Source organism: Triticum urartu, chromosome 2A (assembly GCF_056163025.1).
Source record: "Triticum urartu cultivar PI428250 chromosome 2A, HENAU_Tu73, whole genome shotgun sequence".
Taxonomy (NCBI): Eukaryota; Viridiplantae; Streptophyta; class Magnoliopsida; order Poales; family Poaceae; genus Triticum; species Triticum urartu.
In genome coordinates, this window is record NC_141874.1 from 747,475,842 (window position 1) to 747,495,717 (window position 19,876).

Consider the following 19,876-nt stretch of genomic DNA (forward strand, 5'->3'; position numbering starts at 1 on the left):
GGTTTGTTACCTTTACCATCAGACTTGAGCAACATACTGCAAGGTTTGGATGGTAAGCACTTACCGCTGCCCTCAAATGTGTCGGTGTGGCCTTTCTCGAAGTTGTTGTGGCCCTTTTGGCCCCAAGGTTTCAGGCTCTCGATAACCAGCTTCTGGCCATTTGCGGTGCTCACTGACAAAGATACACGGGCATCGGTGCCCGCATCATCTCTATTTCCTGTCGTGACCAATATAACAAATTTGCACTGTGCATAGGCACTGCTTGCAGTGAGAGCGAGGAGAAATAGGGCGAACAAAATCTTCATTCTGGCCAGAGTGTGTAGGATGGCGCTGGAAGTACTGTAGTAGTACAAAGGATGGTGTGATGAAGGTGAGCACAAATGTGAGGTCTATTTATAGCTGTATGTATGTACGTGCCAAGCGAAAGAGCAGGATGATCAGAGCAAGCTGAGGATGGCGTGGTCAGCAGATTAATTGTCAAACAAAATACAAGTCTTCCAGCATTTGCGTGGTCATTGCAACCGTGGTGCAATCAGATAACTCAGAGTGAGCTGAGGATGGCGTGGTCAGCAGATTAATTGTCAAACAAAATACGGGCCTTCCAGCATTTGCGTGGTCATTGCAACCGTGGTGCAATCAGATAACTCAGAGCGAGCTGAGGATGGCGTGGTCAGCAGATTAATTGTCATACAAGATACAAGTCTTCCATCATTTGCGTGATCATGTGCGTGTGAACGCTGCACATGCATCAGGCTAATGTGAAAACAGCTAACATTGTTTGCTCCCTTGATCACTAATTGTTGGTTGCTTGCTTTGGTTCATGCCTGATTGAATGTATTAAATGATGCGTGTCCAATAGTATAAGATCACTTAGGCCTCCCGCAAGACTCCCGATTCCTAGAGATATGGACGACACTATTATCCAACTAAACAATTCAACACGCGGGACATTCATCTCACTAGTTAAGTGATAATGCACATAATTAGCGGTACGCCAGGCTGCTCTGCCGGTCGAAGAACTTGCTGAGTAATGCACTTAACAAAATAGCCTCCTCCTGGTTCGCTGACCTGACTGTGCCGTCCCAGGAATAAATTAACTCCTCAATTATTCCTCTCTTGATTAGTTAGATGTACTCGATTTTGATCTTGGTTCGCTAGCTTGTGTTCATTGTGATCTTGACAATATAATCGTAAGTTGCTATCAGCCTGCTTTGAATTTGATGGTGAATATACGCTATCACATTCAAAGAAAGCATCATTCAAGTAAATTTTCTTTTGTATACGTCACAACACTCTCCATGTGTGAACACAAAGTTGTACTCGATCTCGAAATTCATACATGTGGCATTTTACTTTGAATTAGCAGATTGCATTGTCGAACAGAACTTAGCAATAAACTCCTTATTAGTTACTCCCTCCGTTTTTGTATACAAGGCGTTGGAAATATACCCGAGATGTAATAATAATAAGTCATTATTCTATTTCATTAATGTTAATAGATGTTTTATATAATATATGCTATAATTCTACTCCCTCCGTTCCTAAATATAAGTCTTTTTAGATATTCCAATGCATTCTACATACAAAGTAAAATGAGAAAATCTACACTCTAAAATATGTCTGTATACATCCATATGTAGTCCTTATTGAAATTTCTAAAAAGACTTATATTTAGGAACGGGGGTAGTAATAGTTCCTAAATGAGTGATTCCAATGAAATCCTATGTACATGTGTAGAATCATGAGCAACAAACCAGATCCATAGTCAGGCCTCTTCATTAGCTCATAAATTATTCAGTAATGCTACACGTACAAATGAGGTACAGGGTTTTATAGAGAGGGTTAATTTGATTGGTCAATAGATTAGGGAGGCGGCCCACCCCCTGAAAATCAGGGGGAGGCAAGTTTGTGATTGGTTACGAGATGAAAAGAGCATGTAAAACCCTGTATTCTTTTGTACGTCTAGCATTTTTGTAAGTTATTAGATGGTTCAGTTCTTCTATTCATTGGCATTAGTAAAGTTTTACGAGGATGCCAATAATCACGATGATATATGGTTAGTGCAACAGAGTGTTGGGTGCATGTTTTCGGAAGTGTCCTGGTGATTCAAAGCCGTTCCAACAACTTATGCATACATTAACTGATTTATTACTTTTTTTTTGAAAGATCCAGCACATGCTGGCATTTCATTGATTTAGCAGAAGGTAGCGGTTACAAAGATGATCAAATGATCAGGAGAAAAAAGAGAGGAGCGAGCTACATGGTGACCACTAGTTCTCGCGCCCCTTTGGGCCCAAGAGCCGGTGTTGATTATGCTACTCGAAACAATTTGTTGATTGCCTGGGCATCGTTGACGTCTTCATAGGTGTTGCGGAGTCTGAGCCAGCGGTCGATCAAGGCTTTCATGGATTCTCTGGCTTGCTAGGTGCAACGCTGCTGATCTGTCATTGTAGCGAGACATTTGTATGTGCTCTGAAAGTGCTGACTGAATGCCCTTCTCATGTCGTTCCAGTTATGGATCGTTTTTTCTTTAAGGCTATCCAACCATAGGTGTGCTTCCTGCATGGTGCCATGTCATTTTTGCGGTGTTCCCTCTTTTCTCTGGCATGGCCACGGTTTCGAGTAGACCCCGTCCTAAACTTGTATCATCCCTGGGAGACGGTTCTCGCATTGGGCCTTGATACGTCTCAAACGTATCTATAATTTTTTTATCCTTCCATTCTTGTTTGATATTCGATCAACGTCAATTCCTGTTTTTTGCCTATTAACAAGATGCCCAACGTCAATTCCTGTTTTTTTGCCTGTTTTTGGTTTCAGAAAAGTTGATCCGCAGAAGTCCGTAAAATGACCTGGAAATTGACAGGAGCCAATTTTCACTAACACGAAGACGGGGTCCAAAGGAGAGCCGGAGGGGAGCCCCATGGGGAGCGACCAGGGCCCGGGCCCACCCCGAGGCGTGCCCTCCACCTGCCTCCTTGATTGGGCCACTGCCTCGGGTCGCCTCTATGCCTATCTAAAGCTCCATGACCTAATTTTGACGGGGACTGAAGGATTTTCCCAGAAACAGGACAGAACTCCGCCGCCATCAAAACCTAGTTTCGGGGGTCAAAGGGCTCTGTTCCGGCACCTTGTCGGGATGGGGATCAACCCGTGGAGCCATCTCCATCAATTGTGCTGCCTCCACGATTGTTCTTGAGTAGTTCCCCCATGGACTACGGGTTCATAGCGGTAGCTAGTTGGTACCGTTTGTCGCTTGATGTTCAATACAATGTTATCACGAGCTGCTCTACATGATTGAGAGCAATTTCTGTACATTCAGTGTACTCTACAGATAGAGGAATACATAAAGTTGAACATAATAAAATGAGAAATTGAAAGATTTCGTTGAAATTGTTCATTTGGAAATTTCCCGAAAAGCTAATTATAGGTTCTTCTATCCATCGGAACAATAGGGCCATTATGCTTATTACTAAACTTGTTGAAGAGATGAAATAGAACCATCGGTGTTGTGTTTGTTGGTATTCGATGAATTATTACATTATGATCGGTCACTTATATTTGTGAGTTATTGTTTCTGCAATCTTGTTATGCTTAATGCTTATCAGTAGGGCCCGAGTGCGGGTAATAAATACCTCCTGCACAAGATGCTTACCGTCACTCTCACTACATAGGTTTTCGAAGCTTATCATTCCCACAAGAGAATACTTGGCACTACTCTCTTTTTCTTTTTTTGATTGTTCTTTCTTTTGCTAGTACCAAGCTTCTACTTTATGCTTCGCTAACGTGTATGCAAACACTCACTCACAGTGATACAAGTGCAATGCCCGCATGAAATGAGCTAGTCCTAATAGGATACGGCATGCAAAAGGAAGAAGGGGTTGTCAAGGGGGAGCAAGTTATACCTAAGTTGATGATGAACTCGGACTTGCGGCCGAAGCGCTTGATGTTGAGTTGCGCTGTTGAGTGGTTGATGTAGATGATGTCTCCAGCTTGTTGTAGGCTTTGTATCACTCAGACCCGGGCAACAAGACGAATGGAAATGTCCAAGAACAATTCGGGGTAAGTTGCAGAGATTTTTGTCAGTCTGGGCCGGAGATTCTGGTTTCCTAGGGCTGGAGACTTCAGGGTCAAGGCCGGAGACTCCAGTCTGTCTCTGGCAGGAAGCCAAGAAATTCTCAAATCAGTGGAATATTGGATGAATTCGGGAAAAGTGGCAAAAAAGAAACGTGTTAATGGTCCTTAGGAAGCAAATCCACGGAACAAAACTACTCAAAACTCAACAATTCGGGAGATCGATCAAGTTCCCTTCTAATGCTATTTTTGTGGATTTTCGAAATTGGCTTAGGAGAGAAAAGTTGGTGGAAAAGAGGCAAATCCGTGACAACCTAAAGCTATGGTACCAAATCAGTTCATATTTTCCACTGGCGGCCATTGTCTGGCGGCCATTCACTCTTCAGCTGGAGATAATTGTAGTGGTAGAAAATTGGGAGTAATTGTCTAGGAGTATAAGGAAATCTCTTGGGAAAGAAAATGAGTACATCTAAATTTCTAGGAATTGAAGGTGATGCAAATTTATTTGGGAGTAATTGTTAGGAGATATTTGCAAAAACTTGCCATGTGCATTTCTCAATATGTCAACTGCATTTCTCACTAGGAATAGCTTGAGGTAAGAAAATTAATCAAGCAATACACTAGGTGGGAGTACATTATAGTGGAGTTAAATTCAATCTCGCATGCATTTGCTACTACGCATTCAGGTTTAGAATTCATTTCCTCCGTCTCTTCTTGTTCATGCAACTTCAGTTCGAATGCTAGTCCGATTATTTGCATATAATTTGGCAAATAAGAAAAGTTCCCATGATTGTCATGGGCCATGCATACATAGGTGTCTTTAAGTTTGGAATTGTTGGCCTGAAACTGGAAAATGGCTTTCAATTAGTTGGTTTGAAATGTGCCAATGATACAGAGTTTTTTCTGCATATGAGGTGGGAAACAGTAGTGTTAGAGTATATTATGGGTAGGTTATGTTGGTTTGATTAGGATTCTAATTTGAACCTACCTCTACTAGGATTCTTAGACTTCATGTTTTGTCGACTATATAAACAGCCCAGGAGGCTCATTGTAATCAATCAATCACTGCAACGAATATTTCCACATATCTTCTATCATGGTACCAGAGGGTTTCGTTCGTCAACCTAGGGACCAACAATGAAATGTGACAATGATACAAAGGTTTTTATAGAGTTTGAATGGAAGGCAGTAGACTGAAGATTTTGGAAAATTTTGAAATAATGCACTCTTATTGGTTTATTATGATGTTGCCCTGAAATCTTCTTAGGCACATCAAAATTTTCTTCACCCTTCTTAAGCTATTCCAAACATGAGTAACAAGCTATTCCAAACCTTGAGTACAGGTCACAAGCCTTGTGTGCATATTCTCGCTAACAAGCTCTGTCTTTTTTGCAAGCTAGTATTTCATGACAGAGGGTGTATGTACTTTCTAGCTCTGCTGGTTGTATATTGCTCTGGTGGATGTATTTTTCGTAAAATTGACATAATTTGGCTGCAGGACCCGGTGAGGAACTGGCGGAAGAGCTGGAGATCTCCTGGTCAACCTGGTCGTTGGCGAGAAGATGAGAAGAGATGGAGCTGCACCTAAGAAGAGCTTGGACGAGCTGTCGGCGCTGCCAGCAAGACGGAGAGACGGGACGGGCTGCCAATAGCAGGAACTGCTAGCGATCTGTGTCAACGACGGCGGAGGCATGGTGCAGGCCTGGGGGCGTGATCTGCTCTCTGGCGATGGAGAAGCTAGCTCGGCCTGGGGGAGACGAGGTAGAGCGATCTGCTTTCTTGCTCCTCTGGAGATCACTCCCCAACGTCTGCGGATGGGCCGGGGGCTGCTTTCGTGGAGCAGTTTTCCTGGCCTGAGGAAAGCTTGATTGCGTGTGAGCACTAGCTCACCTTGTGGGAGGATTGCATGGAAGCAACTACCTCAGCCAACGATATTCTCTCTGGCTGCTCCGTCGCTCACGGCCAAGGCAGAGATTGTATGGAATAAGGTTCTCCCCACCAGCCCTCGTTTCGGTGGTGCGTCTAGCATCGTAGGAAAGCGTGTGAAGGTGTTTTTTCGGCGGATCTCGCGAGATGTGGTCGGTGTTTGTATTGGATGTCAATCTGCTCAGGTCCGGTCTTTGTTCGTCTTCGTTCATGTGTCTTCAGGTTGGATTCTTCCGCCTAATATTATCTTCATGGGCGGCAGTTGCTCTTCTAGTGCGTTGGTCCTGTGGGGCCTTAGCACGATGACTTCCCGACTGGCTATTACAACAAGTTATGCTCGGCTCCGGCGAGGGAGGGGCGATGACAGCGACATCCCATCGGCTCGCTTCAGTGCTTGTAGTCGTCGCTGGGTACTTTTAATTTTTTATTTCTGATATTCATTGTATTTCCATAACTGAAGATGAATAGATTGAAAGTTTCTCGCATTAAAAAATAATCACACAACAGAGTACACGGCCGAGCAATACAAAGTGACGGGTAACAATCATATAACACAGATCCTAGAATAACCGCAGCACGCGACTACGCTATCGAAGTAGGCTGCATGAAGAACTAAGTATAACGCCTACACCACCTACACTCCACAACAACGCTTCCAAGAAGCTAAGTGTCGCCTCTGCCGCCAGTGGCAGGGACAGGGAGGCCTGCCAGGGCCCTGGCCACCCTAATGGAGTCCTAGACTTGGAGGTAATCACCACGTCATGTCTCGACCAGGTAGGTTAATTGGGCCGAGGACCCTATGGCGGTTCATTAATGGGCTTCTTCGGGCAGCTCATGACGTATACAAGGGAGATTTCACTAGACTTAACACACAAGCCGAAGACTCCTCTCCACCGATGTATCCGATTAGGACTCTTGTTATCCTAAGTCTCTGGTACATTATATAAGCCTAGGCCAGCCTAGTCGATATAACTGTCGATGGAAGTTTTTTTTTTTTGAACTGCATCCATTTTTACAATTTGCCCCCCTACATTTAAAGTTCTACATAATTCAAACCCTCCATGTTATACACACACACGACGATGCAACATCAGGGAGCCCTGCTTATCTGTAGTCTGATTGGAGGCCAACGCTAGACTACTCCACTACAGTCGGGTCCTATTAGAATCTCAAGGTCCTTGCTTCATGCACAAAAAAAGGACCTGTCAACCGAGGTGCTAACCATCCCCACAATCCGCCATAACTCCCTCCCTAATCACTCACCGTATCCCATCTCCTATTGCGTCGTACTCCCCCAACCTCGCCATCAGCCGCATCTCCCCAACCTCCTCGACATCAACGATCACCAGTTGCCTCCGTCTCACCTCGTCGTCAAGCAACACGCCTCGTCTCACCTCCGCCATTTGGGGCTTCGCCGTGTTACCCATCGGATGAATCGGCTGCTAGAGTTGGGCCCAACACCCGGAGAACCTGCAGTGGCTTCTGGCATTGTTTAAAGCGCCCCATCTCAAATCGACGGTATTGCACTATGTCCATCGCCACAATTTGATTATTCACAATTTCCACATGCAGTTTTGTTTGTAATTCATTGTCTGCTGACGACTCATTGGTATTTATTTTATTTGTCTACCAAGTATTGTCTTTGTCATGTACAAGTTATGAATGATCGAAAAAAGTATTTTGACTATTTACATCATTTGACCAGCCATTATTTGTAGGCAGGCAATCATGCTTATTCCCTTGTTCAAAAATTAGTGCTTTGAATTAAGATTGAGAATTGTTGACAAAACAACCCTTTTATTGCTACCTGTATATAGAGTTTCCACGAATATGATCCACTGTCGGTGCCAGATTCTTCCTTTTAAATTTCATGCTTCCAACTAACAATAATAATGCACCCATTGTACTATTTATCTGGTGCTTCTATAATGTAATTATTTTGTCTCGGCGGACTAGTAAAATGCTTCCATGCATCAATAGCATTTGGTGACACAGATGATGCATCCTTATCTTCTACTAGGCTAAGGTTTTCATCCATTATCAATTACCTATGCTTTATTCCAACATTAGTCATGTGGATTTTCCATGTTTTCATGCTTCCTCTAATTTTATCAGGAATGTGCCACCCCATTTGGCGATTTTTTTTGGTATTGCTTCATTTTCAAATTTCTATGTTTCAAAGAAATGCGCCGTATGAACCCAATGCAATTTTTGATGCTTCTCACCAGGGTACTTCTACTTAGTATACATGTAATTTTGTTCATCTACGGAACTGCTTCTATCCATCAAGTGATGATGATTTAGTCTGTACGTTGTGTCGTTGTTGACACAACAGACGCATCATCATGATGGTACCATTCTCACTTTCTAATCTACTAACAACGATGTATTCTTCATACCAAGTTCCCTAATGCTGAGTTTCCATATTTTCATGCATATGATTCTATAGTGATGAATTTCTGCCATAACCCCGTTCCCATAACATGTTTTCCCTCTAGTTTGTCTTTTATATATATTGTCAGAAAATGAAGATATTGCTTCCTAGCAACCATGCTTCATAGATTATTGCATATGATTCTATGGTGATAATTTTTTTTATTCCACCATTGTAAGTGTGTGCTACTTTGACTGTACAAATATTTTGCTTCAACCATTATCTGATACTAGTGTCTGCTTCAACCATTGCTAGTGTTGCTTTTGTTCATGGATTTCATTATATAACCATTTTGCTTTACATAGTAGATTTTTGTATTAGCCACTAACTTCTGTGCTTCCTTCTTTCTCACCGAATGCTTCAATTGCACAGATTCCCAATAATGATGCTATGTGTTGAGTACTACAACCAGGTTCTAAGTTGTCGGTTAGATGTAGCGCTCATGGCAAATACAAACCTTGCCATGATCAGATTGTTGCCTGCCACTATGAAAACCACGACGAAATGAAAATAGTGTTGTAATAGTATTTTACTATTGTTGTAAACTGAATTTATAAATTTGTGTTCATAAAGTATTAGTCTGTTTCAATGCATGATCATACATGTCTTGCTTCCACGTGATTTTTTTTCTTTGCAAAAAATCTTTATAAGAAAAAGATCATTCCATTTGCAATTTTATTACTACTTTGGTTGAAGCAATTTTATCGTTGATGGAAACAAGAGATTGATGCTTTTGAAACTAGTGTGAATTTTTTTCTATTTCATGGAAACAAATCATTGTTTGGTTGATGAATTCCCAGTCAATGGAACAATGTTTCAGACGCAAAATATTTATTACTATGAGACAGTTTTATATGGAATCAAATATTACAAAGGAAGCTGTAAGCAAATATTGGTGTGCAGAAAGATGATCAATGTCGTACATTGTGCTTCCTTGACCGCGGCAAATCTTTTATGCACTAGCATCAAATTTTCCAGTATATAGAAAAAAGTTGAATACAATTTCCTAAAAGCAATTGCACGAAGCATTTTAAAACTGTGTATGAAGCAACTAAAATTATAGTAAACCAAATCAAATGCGCCCACAAAACATAGTTTTGCAAAGGAAGGAAATTACTCTATACATGGAAGCATAGTTTTTTCAAGGATCCACGAGAACTTCTTTTTGAGCGACGGGATACACGAGAATATGGGCATGGATGGATGACGGAGAGCACGGTATATCAAGCATGTAAGCTAACTACCAGGCCCGCGTTACCTCAAGCCCACGTACTACCGAATAAGTAATTTTACCGGTGCCGGGATGTACTGGTGGGCAATCCAACCTCCATCGTTTTCATCAAGATTCGTGCAGGTTTTATATTCTATTTTTAGATATCAGACTACACATAGCAATACATGTACTAGTGTCAGATATTGTTAGCTTTTACAGAAGAGAGCATGCATGCACTCACGGGATACATATGACATGCATTTTATTTTCATCCTTATATTTTTAATGACTTATATCTTTTGAACCAAATGTCCATTATTCAAACTTTTTGTATATTTGAATTCGTGGTGACAAGATCTACAGAACAAGATCAATTTTGGATATGTTTGAAATATATTTTATTTTATATGTTTCAATTATCTTTGAAATCACTTTCATAAAACACTAAATTGTTTCACTATTTCATTAAAGTTTTTTCTAGTGTTTCGCTCATTTTCACAAACTGGAATATGGAACTCACAAAGACACATATATATTTGATATAGTAGTAAAACAGAAGTTTAATATATTCTTAATAATAAATTCAACACAATGAAACAACCAATTCTCATATTTCAAATAACTAATTTCACATATTTTGGCGCGGGAGAATAAACACCTTGACAAACACACTAAAAAACTTGAGTGAAATATGTGGACTGCAACTTAGACGTGTTTGAAATAGTCAATTCCACATATTTTAAATAACCTATTTCACTAATTTCTTATTTTTATATTTTAACTATCTATTGTTTTATTTCACTTTTATTCAAATAACTTATTTCACTCATTTCAGGAAACACACTGCACTTATTTACAAAATGTAGATTTCACCCATTTCGCTAGTTTCAGAAAACTGATTTCACTCATTACAAAATATATCTGAGAAAGTAATTTCACTTCGTATTTATGAAAAAAAATATTGAAACATATTTCACTCAGCAGAAATATCAGTATCACACATTGAAAAAGTCGTTTCACACCAAAAAGATATATTTCACATTTTTCAAATAACTCATTTCACTCATTTCAGAAAACACACTACAGTCGCTCAATTGAAATACTATATTTCACTTGTTTCAAAAAACTGGTTACACTCATTACAAAAGATAGATTTCACTAGTTTTAGTAAAACACATCACAGTTACTCCATTGAAGAAACAGTTTCACAAGCTAGAATATGAAACTCACAAAGAAAACTATATTCGGAGAAGTGGTTTCAATCATTTCAATAACTGATTTCAATCATTTCGAAAATTGTAATTTGAAATTAGTGAAATTAATATTTTGATATGATAGAAATAGTAAAAAATAAACTAGTTTAAATATATTCAAGATTGGGCTCGTTATAAAGATCTTATGTTGAAGAATATGAATATATGAAAATTTTTAAATAATAGAACAATGCTGTAAAAAATATTGGTCGTCTAAAATGTAACCAAAAATAAAATGCTTGGATTTGTTTTTGAGAGAGGAGAGATGCTGCATGCATGCGTACATGCCACTGCAAAAAGTACTGCCTCTCCCTGACATGGACCCTACTAGTCTGACATTGATTTGACTACGTACTCCCTCTATTTCTTTTTACTCCACATATAAGATTTGGTCAAAGTCAATGTACACAAAGTTTGACCAAATTTATATAAAAAATATGAACTTCTACAATACTAAAACTATATAGTATGAAAATACGTCTCATGGTGCATCTGATAATAATGATTTCATATTATGAATGTTTATATATTTTAATGTAAAGTTAGTCAAACTCTACAAAACTTGACTTTGACCAATCCTTATATGCGGACTAGAAAGAAATGGAGGAAGTACAAAAGATCACCTCTCTCAATACATGATTATACATATGGATGGGCCCCACTTATGCATAGATCATAAAGCATGTGGAGGATGGATGCTATGCCGGTAGCTCCCGGCTCCGGTAAGGAGGAGTTTGCGCCGGAGCGCACTTTCAGCGCACAGCAGTATTGGCGCACTTTATCTAGGCCGTGTCATGCATGCTTCGAGATGGATACAATGAGTGCCGGCATGTAATATGAATGATACACCGGTTCCCTACTGTAGCGCTATATACACAAGGTACGGTCCAGGATCGGAATAAAGTGCAGCCATATTGCCGCTCCTATTTGTGCCATCATGTTGGGATCCGATGCCAAACTCGGCACATGTCCAAGTTTCTATGCACTGAGCTCGTACTACACAACATGTGCATGCGTCAATGGATGCATCCTCATGCATGCTTGGCCCCGCTCATTTCAGGTGAACAGTGCATGAGATCTACACCTATTTAATGAATTTTGGCCTCACATAGCACATAAACGGCTCGTCCCTAATTTTGGCACGGGCACTTTGTGTTTGTCTGCGTGACCTACATGAATTTTGGCCTCGCATAAGTTTTGGCCCCGGTATTTAGTGTCTTTAAATGAAGGACCTACCCGAGTTGTCGTACATCTCTGTGTGCATGACCAGTGTTGTTGGCCTCTAACCTGGCGATTGATTAATCGAACTGTTAATTTGAAATTTGCCGAATGTGATGCTTTGTGTGGGATAAGTCCAGTGTTTCCACTGTTAAAAATTGTACAACGATGTTGTATAAACTGTGCAGGGTTGCGTGTGCTGTTGTAAACGTTTTGGGCAGGTTAGGATCGATCTCATAGCTCTATCTGTTAGTGTCATGTAGGAGTATCTGTTAGCAACTTAGCGTGAGATTCAATCTTAAATAGCCGGGGGTAAGTCGAGAAGGGCCATCTGGTCTGATCAAAGCAGATGGTTACAGTGCTACGTACCGGGCGAGTGTCGGGGCAATTAGTACGTCTGATGGTTAGTAATGGAAATAATTAAGTTTCATAAACAAAAAATTACTTGCGTAAACTCGGTTAGAGCTGCATGCATGTAATTGTGTGGCTCATATAACACTGCACGCCGTCCGTGATTAGTCCCACGTGATTAGCTAAAGTGCCGCAAGTGAATACCAACTAATGGTTACATAAACATCTATGAAAAAACTTCTACATGGTCAACTTATATGTGAAGAAGAATTATTTTGCTCAATCAGACAAATAATCCAGCCGAGCGAGCTGGCAAACTTTTCTGTGCCCTGATCCGTACCCGAAGATGGTACAAGATGCAACCTGTTCTAAAATGCGGGCTACTACGGTGCTTGCTCGCGGGACATATACTGCGCATGCAGCAGGAATCCAGGACCAAGCCTGTTGGATTACGCGGCCAATACAGCCTGGTAAATAACAAACACATCGCTCCTATAGATTGTTCCATAAATGCTAGATGATGATCTACACGAAACCGAATGGTGAGGATATGCATATCACTAGACGCCGTGCACCAAAGGAGCTTTTTGTTTGCACACGTACTACTTCCACGTAAAAAGCCAGAAGTGCGATGGATGCCGCGACAGTTATGGGGAAGCACTCAATTAACGTAACAAATTAGCAAAACTCACGGCCTGACTAGTACTTACATTGGATGTCCAGCATGCTGTGGATCGAACAGACAAGAACTCGTCTGATACTGATAGGGAGCCAAACATTTTTTTCGATAAAGGGTGATTTTTATTGACTCAAAATGAAGCATCAAGGAAATACAAACATAATGAGCACACATCCGGCTTCTGCATAGCTAAGATGCACACAGCCAACATTAACACACGCACACAAAAACACGCCGTCAAATAGTAAAGTCATATAAGACCAAAGCTATATGTAGGCGAGGAAAAAAAAGCACCAAAGCGACCAGTTCCACAACCGGCAAACTACAACAATGACTATATCCACACCAACCATCTCAGGACTACACAGACGACGAGATTCTTCAACAGCAACGCCTTCAAGAAGGGAGCGACGTTCAAACGCCACCATCGCCGGATCCGACCATCCAAGACCAGAGTCTAGGTTTTCACCCTGAAAAATCAGTCCGAACATATCCGAGCAATGCCTTCAACAAGGTAACGATATAATAAAATCGCCATTGCCAAGTGGATCCGACTCAGGCCAAACCTAGGCTTTCACCCCAGATCTCGAGATTGGGTGCTCAACTATAGCAGCACCATCGAAGTCACTGATGTGTTGTCGCCACCACTTTCCCACAGTCCCAGCAACTACATGCAGATGTGCCGTTGCTCCACAACCATCCCTCTGCGTCAAGTCATCGTGGTGAATAATTTGCATCTATGAAACTCTCGTGAAGACCTTTAGATGGCCACCTCAAACTGCAGCAAGGCCATCGCCGCTGGTCGGAGTGATCGCCGCTTAATGACAGTATGATCAACTGACACAACATTACGGCCCACCACCACCGCGGCCGCACACCCACGGGACGAGACCCTGGCGCCCAGGACCACTGGCTGCGGCCGTACCACCACAACAATCGCACTCCTAGGCACGACCAGGGGCAGATCCGGAAGCGAGGCGCCAGATCCGCGGAGGTCAGCACCGCGTGCCCAAACGCCACACGAGGTAGGAGCCGAACGGTGCCACAACCATGCCCGAAGCAGCCGGCCTGGCTTGCCATCACCGGCGAGAAGCAGCCGCGTCAAGGGAGGCCAGATCCACGCGGATCCAAGCCCCACGGCTCAAGATGCAGCTGCTGCCGTGAGATCATCCGCCGGCGTCACCCAGGCACGAAGCCGTCGCCTCTGTGGATCCATAAATAATCGCTACGTGCGCTGGGACCCCCCGCGCCACCTTCGGAGCCGAGGGCCGCCGCCACCGCGGCGAAGCCGGCGGCAGCGGTGGAGACGAGGGCGCCGCGGAGTGTAGCAGGCAACGGCGGCGTGGGGATCTCCCGTGTCGCCCAGGACGAGCGACGCGGGGTTCGGGCAGTTTGTTTCAGCCGATAGGGAGCCAAACATAGTAGTCTGATGCCTAGCGGTGCTCATACGTAAAGCAGGGTGGAAGCCTGTTTCAAGTTGGTCAATAATTTAGGAGAGAATTCCTTATTTAACATCGTCTTAAAATTTGTTGCCTTATTTGACATTGAGAAAAAATGTCTTCCTTATTTAACACGGAGTTTAAATTTTATGTCTTTTATGACACTATCATCCATTTTATGCCTTAATAGTGTTAAAAGACACATGAAAAGACCTATTTACCCTTCGTGTGATTTGTGATCAAAATTTTACGTGTATGTGTGTATCCGTCTGTCTCGTTTTGAGCCTTGGTCCCAACCTTGATGGCGTTGTAGCCATGTGGTTTCCGGCGTACACACATACGAGGCTAGCTCAGAGTATTTTCCAAGCTATACGTATTAGACGAAGCTAGCTAAGCAGCCGATCTCCCGCTGGCTGGCTGATGGCCACAATACGAACACACGAGGTGGGTGATGGGCACATGATCTTGTCGGTCCTGTTTATTTTCTTTCGTTCAATCTCAACTCTATTAACTTACTGACTTGTTGTATACTACCATCGATCGTGTACAGAAACTGGTTTTTTCACACAAAAAAGTACAAGCACTGACTACAATGTTAATCGTACTGACTTGTGTATACTATCGATCGAGTATGTACTGTGCCATGTACTAGTATTGATGTACACCGGCCACCCTGCTAACCAGTGCGCCCTGCCGTTGCCAAACGCGCTGCCCTCAGCCGCCGTATGCCTCCGCACAGCTGAACCACGCACCTTGCCTGCTACAATTTTGCTGGCCCCATGCCGCTCACTGCGCGCCACGCCACGAGCTGCATGAGATCTGTGCCCTCTAACATGTCTGCATCATGTCCTCGCGTGCAATTTATTATGCGCCGCCGACGTCTTTATATGGAAGTACTGAAGCTAAACTACATCTAGACAGAGTCGTATAATGAAGCTAAACTACCACATAACAATTTTAATCACATATCACATAAGGGGTAAATAGGTCTTTTCAGGTGTCATTTAACATCGTTAAGGCTCCAAATGGATAAAAGTGTCGTAAAAGGCATAAATTTTAGACACAGTGTTGGATAGGGAAGAAAAAGTTTTTCGGTGTCAAATAAGGAAACAACATTTAAAACAGTGTCATTTAAGGAATTTTCTCATAATTTAGTGAAAGCTTCGATCACAATATCCTATTGTATCATCCCATGACACTGAAATTTCTCATGCATGCTCACCTTTCAAACACTGAACTCAACTTACCTTTTAGCATGTGTGTCGATACAATCTGAGTATCTGACATGAACTCAACTTTCAAACAGTCGTCAATGTCTGTAACGCACAACGAAACACTGATTCAGCTTCTACATGAACATGAGTGATGTAATCGGTCTTATGTTAGTTTACAGAGGAAGTATCAGATACTCCTTGCGAAGCCGAGCGTTGACAGCGAATAAGGCACTGCAGGTCGGCTCGTCCAAGCATCATTCGTGCCGGTCGAAGTCGAAGCGGCTGTGTTGATGCCCTCGAGAGGTAGTAGCGCGCCAACTATGCTTGATTTCTTCCTCCGCTGCTTCTTGGTTGGTCGCCTCTGCGTGCTCAGAGTCACAGGTTCTATGCATGCAAAAAGTATTTACTCCTACCGCCAATCAGCTTAAACTTTTTTGCAAGAGATGAAGATGAGTAGGCGTTACCACCATGTTGTTGGGGCCAAGGCCCAACAATTGCGGCCAGATAGTCGTACAGTGGGGCGGCTTCCTCTTCGTGTAATGGTCATCCATGGGTGTTGAGTAAAGTGATTGTATTAGAAAATATAGGTTAGACTAGAAAATATTTTGGCTTGCCTTGTACTTCAAGTAGAACATGTATTCCTATATATGCCCACGAGGCTCAAGCAATACAACGAACAATTATTCCACCAAATTCCTCTCTCTTCTAACATGGTATCTATCGTAAGTCGATCCTAAACCCTAGGCGCCGCCGCCGCTTCCGCACCCGCGCGCCGCCCCTGGGGCGGTCGGCCTCCATGACCGCCGCCGGGGGCCGCGTCGCCCGTACCTAGGGTTCGTCCGCCGGTCGTTGTCGGTGTCAAAACCGGCGGATCTTGGGTAGGGGGTCCCGAATTGTGCGCCTAAGGCGGATGGTAACAGGAGGCAGGGGACACGATGTTTTACCCAGGTTCGGGCCTTCTTGATGGAGGTAAAACCCTACGTCCTACTTGATTATTCTTGATAATATGAGTAGTATAAGAGTTGATCAACCACGAGATCAGAGAGGCTAAACCCTAAAAGCTAGCCTATGGTATGATTGTATGTTGTCCTACAGACTAAAGCCCTCCGGTTTATATAGACACCGAAGGAGGCTAAGGTTACACAAGGTCGGTTACAAAGGAGGAGGTATGCATATCCGTATTGCCTAGTTTGCCTTCCACGCCAAGTAGAGTCCCATCCGGACACGGGACGAAGTCTTCAATCTCGTATCTTCATAGTCCAACAGTCCGACCAAAGGATATAGTCCGGCTGTCCGGAGACCCCCTAATCCGATTTTTTTATTAATAATAAATAATAATGCTGTAATTCCGAAACTAGTAATGATAAGTTAGAATTTCAAGAAATAGGAAGGACGCCATCAATAGTAGCGTCCAGACCTGGTCGCTGTTGCAAACCACGTCCACACCTGAACGCTATTCTTAGCAGCGTCCAATGCTTGGTTCAACCTAGCCTAGAAAAGTCCTCGCCTTCGTCCGACCTAAGGGCAACTCCAATGCGGCAACCTAAACTGATACATATTTTCTTCGTTCTTTGTTCATTTGGATCGGTCAACCGGACGTCAATTTCCGCTTTTGTCCGTCGGTCCGAAGATGCTCGGACAAACATATTTCACATTTGCGCTAGATTTCGATTTTTTTACAAAACAGCTAGCAGAATCCAATTTACAGTAATTACAACTAAAAAAATATTAAATGAAAAGATAAAAGAAACAGTTAGCGGCGGGCAGTAGATCATCGTCATTTTCTTCCTCCTCCTTGGCCAGGTCGACGTAGACCGGCGTCTCCATCCACGGGAACGCCTGCTGGATGGCTGGCAACGTAGCCACTTGCTGCACCACCAGCTGATGCTTCTTCTGTCGCTCGGCCTTCATCGCCTGCTCTACAGCCTACCACTCGGCCTCCTCGTCTATTGTGCCCATCCACACGGGCATGCACGATATACGATGGCAACGTGTTCGTCCACGACCATGATTGCCCAAGCCGTGGCCATGGCTCCTCCTCCATAGGCTTGGGCGCAAGCGGTGCTAGGGGCGGTGGGGGCATGTTAGGCTCCACTCTAGCCGCCGATTCAACCAGTGCGTGTGCAAGGCTAGGCCACTTGGCGAGCTCCTTGCGCTCGGCCTCGTCAATGAACCTCCTTGTGGCCTCCTCGAGGGCCACAATGTAGGCCTCCTAATCCTCCCCCCTTCACCATGACCGACGGTGATGGTGGATGGTGCACAGGACGCATCCTTGTAGCACGACTGACAATGCTGGTCATGCTCAGTGGCGAACTACGTGTCCTAGTTCTGCGAATCCATTGTGGACGCTGGGTTGCGGCAAAGGTCGTCCGAGAGTAGACACGATGATGGTGGATCTCCATCAGCTGCGTGCGGCCTGAGTCCGGCACGGTCGGCACCAGAACCCTATTGAGGTTGAGGTGCCACCCATGCGGCAGGTACACGTTGGGCTACGACACTGGCACACCATGCTTCCAGAAGTGCTGGCAGTGGTGCACTGACACGTAGAGGCAAAAGCACGACAGCCGACTCAAGATCAACTTATCTATTATCATAAACTAGCAGTTACCAATTGTATTGCCCAAAAGTAACAACCTAGCCAAATATATAATGTACGTTTGTAACCATTGAATAAATTATACACAAGACCATAGGTCTAGTGGATGATCCTAATGATGAGAGAATGATCCTAATGACAAGCAGCTTGTGAGATGATGTTGCTCCTGTGATGATTGATGATGTCCGTGCTAGAGCTTGCTTACCACCAAGCAAGGTAAGAAGCGATGGGTGTAGGTGTATTAGAGTATATAGGTCATGAAATCTATATCTATCAAAGTAAAACGACTCGGTTGAGCCTAATCAGAGCACCAATGAAAGGGCAATGACTGGACGCCATCCGTACTAGCGTCCAGACCTGGACGCAGTTAGCAATAGAGTCCATCCTGGACGCTATTATTCCTGGCGTCCTTCCTATTTTTATAATTTTCACCAGCCCTTTACCAGTTTCGGAATTACAGAATTATCATTTACTATTAATAAAAAATTCGGCCCCCTAATCCAGGACTCCCTCAGTAGCCCCTGAACCAGGCTTCAATGACGATGAGTCTGGCGCGCAGTGTTGTCTTCGGCATTGCAAGGCGGGTTCCTCCTCCGAATACACCACAGAAGAGTTTGAATATAAGGATAGTGTCCGACCCTGCAAAATAAGTTTCACATACCACCATAGAGAGAATAATATTTCCACAAGTCTAATCTGCTGACACGTTTTGGCAGCATGACATCACGCCACGGCCCGGTAATTATTTAAACCGTTTTTCTTTAACCAGCCCCGCACATAACGCGAGGCGTTTTCTTGACACATCTTGTCAAAGCAGAGATTGTGCTCCCCTTATCACGGGATTCCATCAATACGGACGCATAAAGACGTCTGGAGGGTGCTGTTCAAGGGCGCCGAGGTCCCTCCTTCTCTTACCGAGGACCGCGGGCTAAGCGCGAAGCGCCCTGCGAATTCGGTAAGTTCTGTACATCTGGTAGGATATTTATTTCCCATAGCTTAACCATGCGCGGGTCTGAGCTCCCATGCCTTTGACAGGACTGGGTGGAGACATCGGTGTTGGGGAACGTAGTAATTTCAAAAAATTTCTTACGCACACGCAAGATCATGGTGATGCATAGCAACGAGAGGGGAGAGTGTGATCTACGTACCCTTGTAGACCGACAGTGGAAGCGTTAGCACAACGCAGTTGATGTAGTCGTACATCTTCACGGCCCGAGCGATCAAGCACCGAAACTACGACACCTCCGAGTTTTAGCACACGTTCAGCTTGATGACGATCCCCGGACTCCGATCCAGCAAAGTGTCGGGGAAGAGTTCCGTCAGCACGACGGTGTGGTGACGATCTTGATGTTCTACCATCGCAGGGCATCGCCTAAGCACCGCTACAATATTATCGAGGATTATGGTGGAAGGGGGCACCGCACACGGCTAAGAAAACGATCACGTGGATCAACTTGTGTGTGTAGGGGTGCCCCCTTCCCC

At 43.6% G+C, this 19,876-nt stretch overlaps 1 protein-coding gene across 1 annotated transcript in view; it reads right to left on the reverse strand.

The window, feature by feature from the left end:
* Positions 1-15,985: 15,985 nt before the first annotated feature.
* The window catches only part of LOC147987645 (uncharacterized), a 29,443-nt gene continuing 25,552 nt past the window's right edge, over positions 15,986-19,876 (reverse strand). Inside the window, exons 3-4 of the mRNA XM_087540387.1 lie at positions 16,263-16,322; positions 15,986-16,182 (exon numbers count right to left, since the gene is read on the reverse strand). Of these exons, the coding sequence (XP_087396513.1) occupies positions 15,986-16,182; positions 16,263-16,322 (257 nt within the window). The remainder of the gene's footprint in view (positions 16,183-16,262; positions 16,323-19,876) is intronic.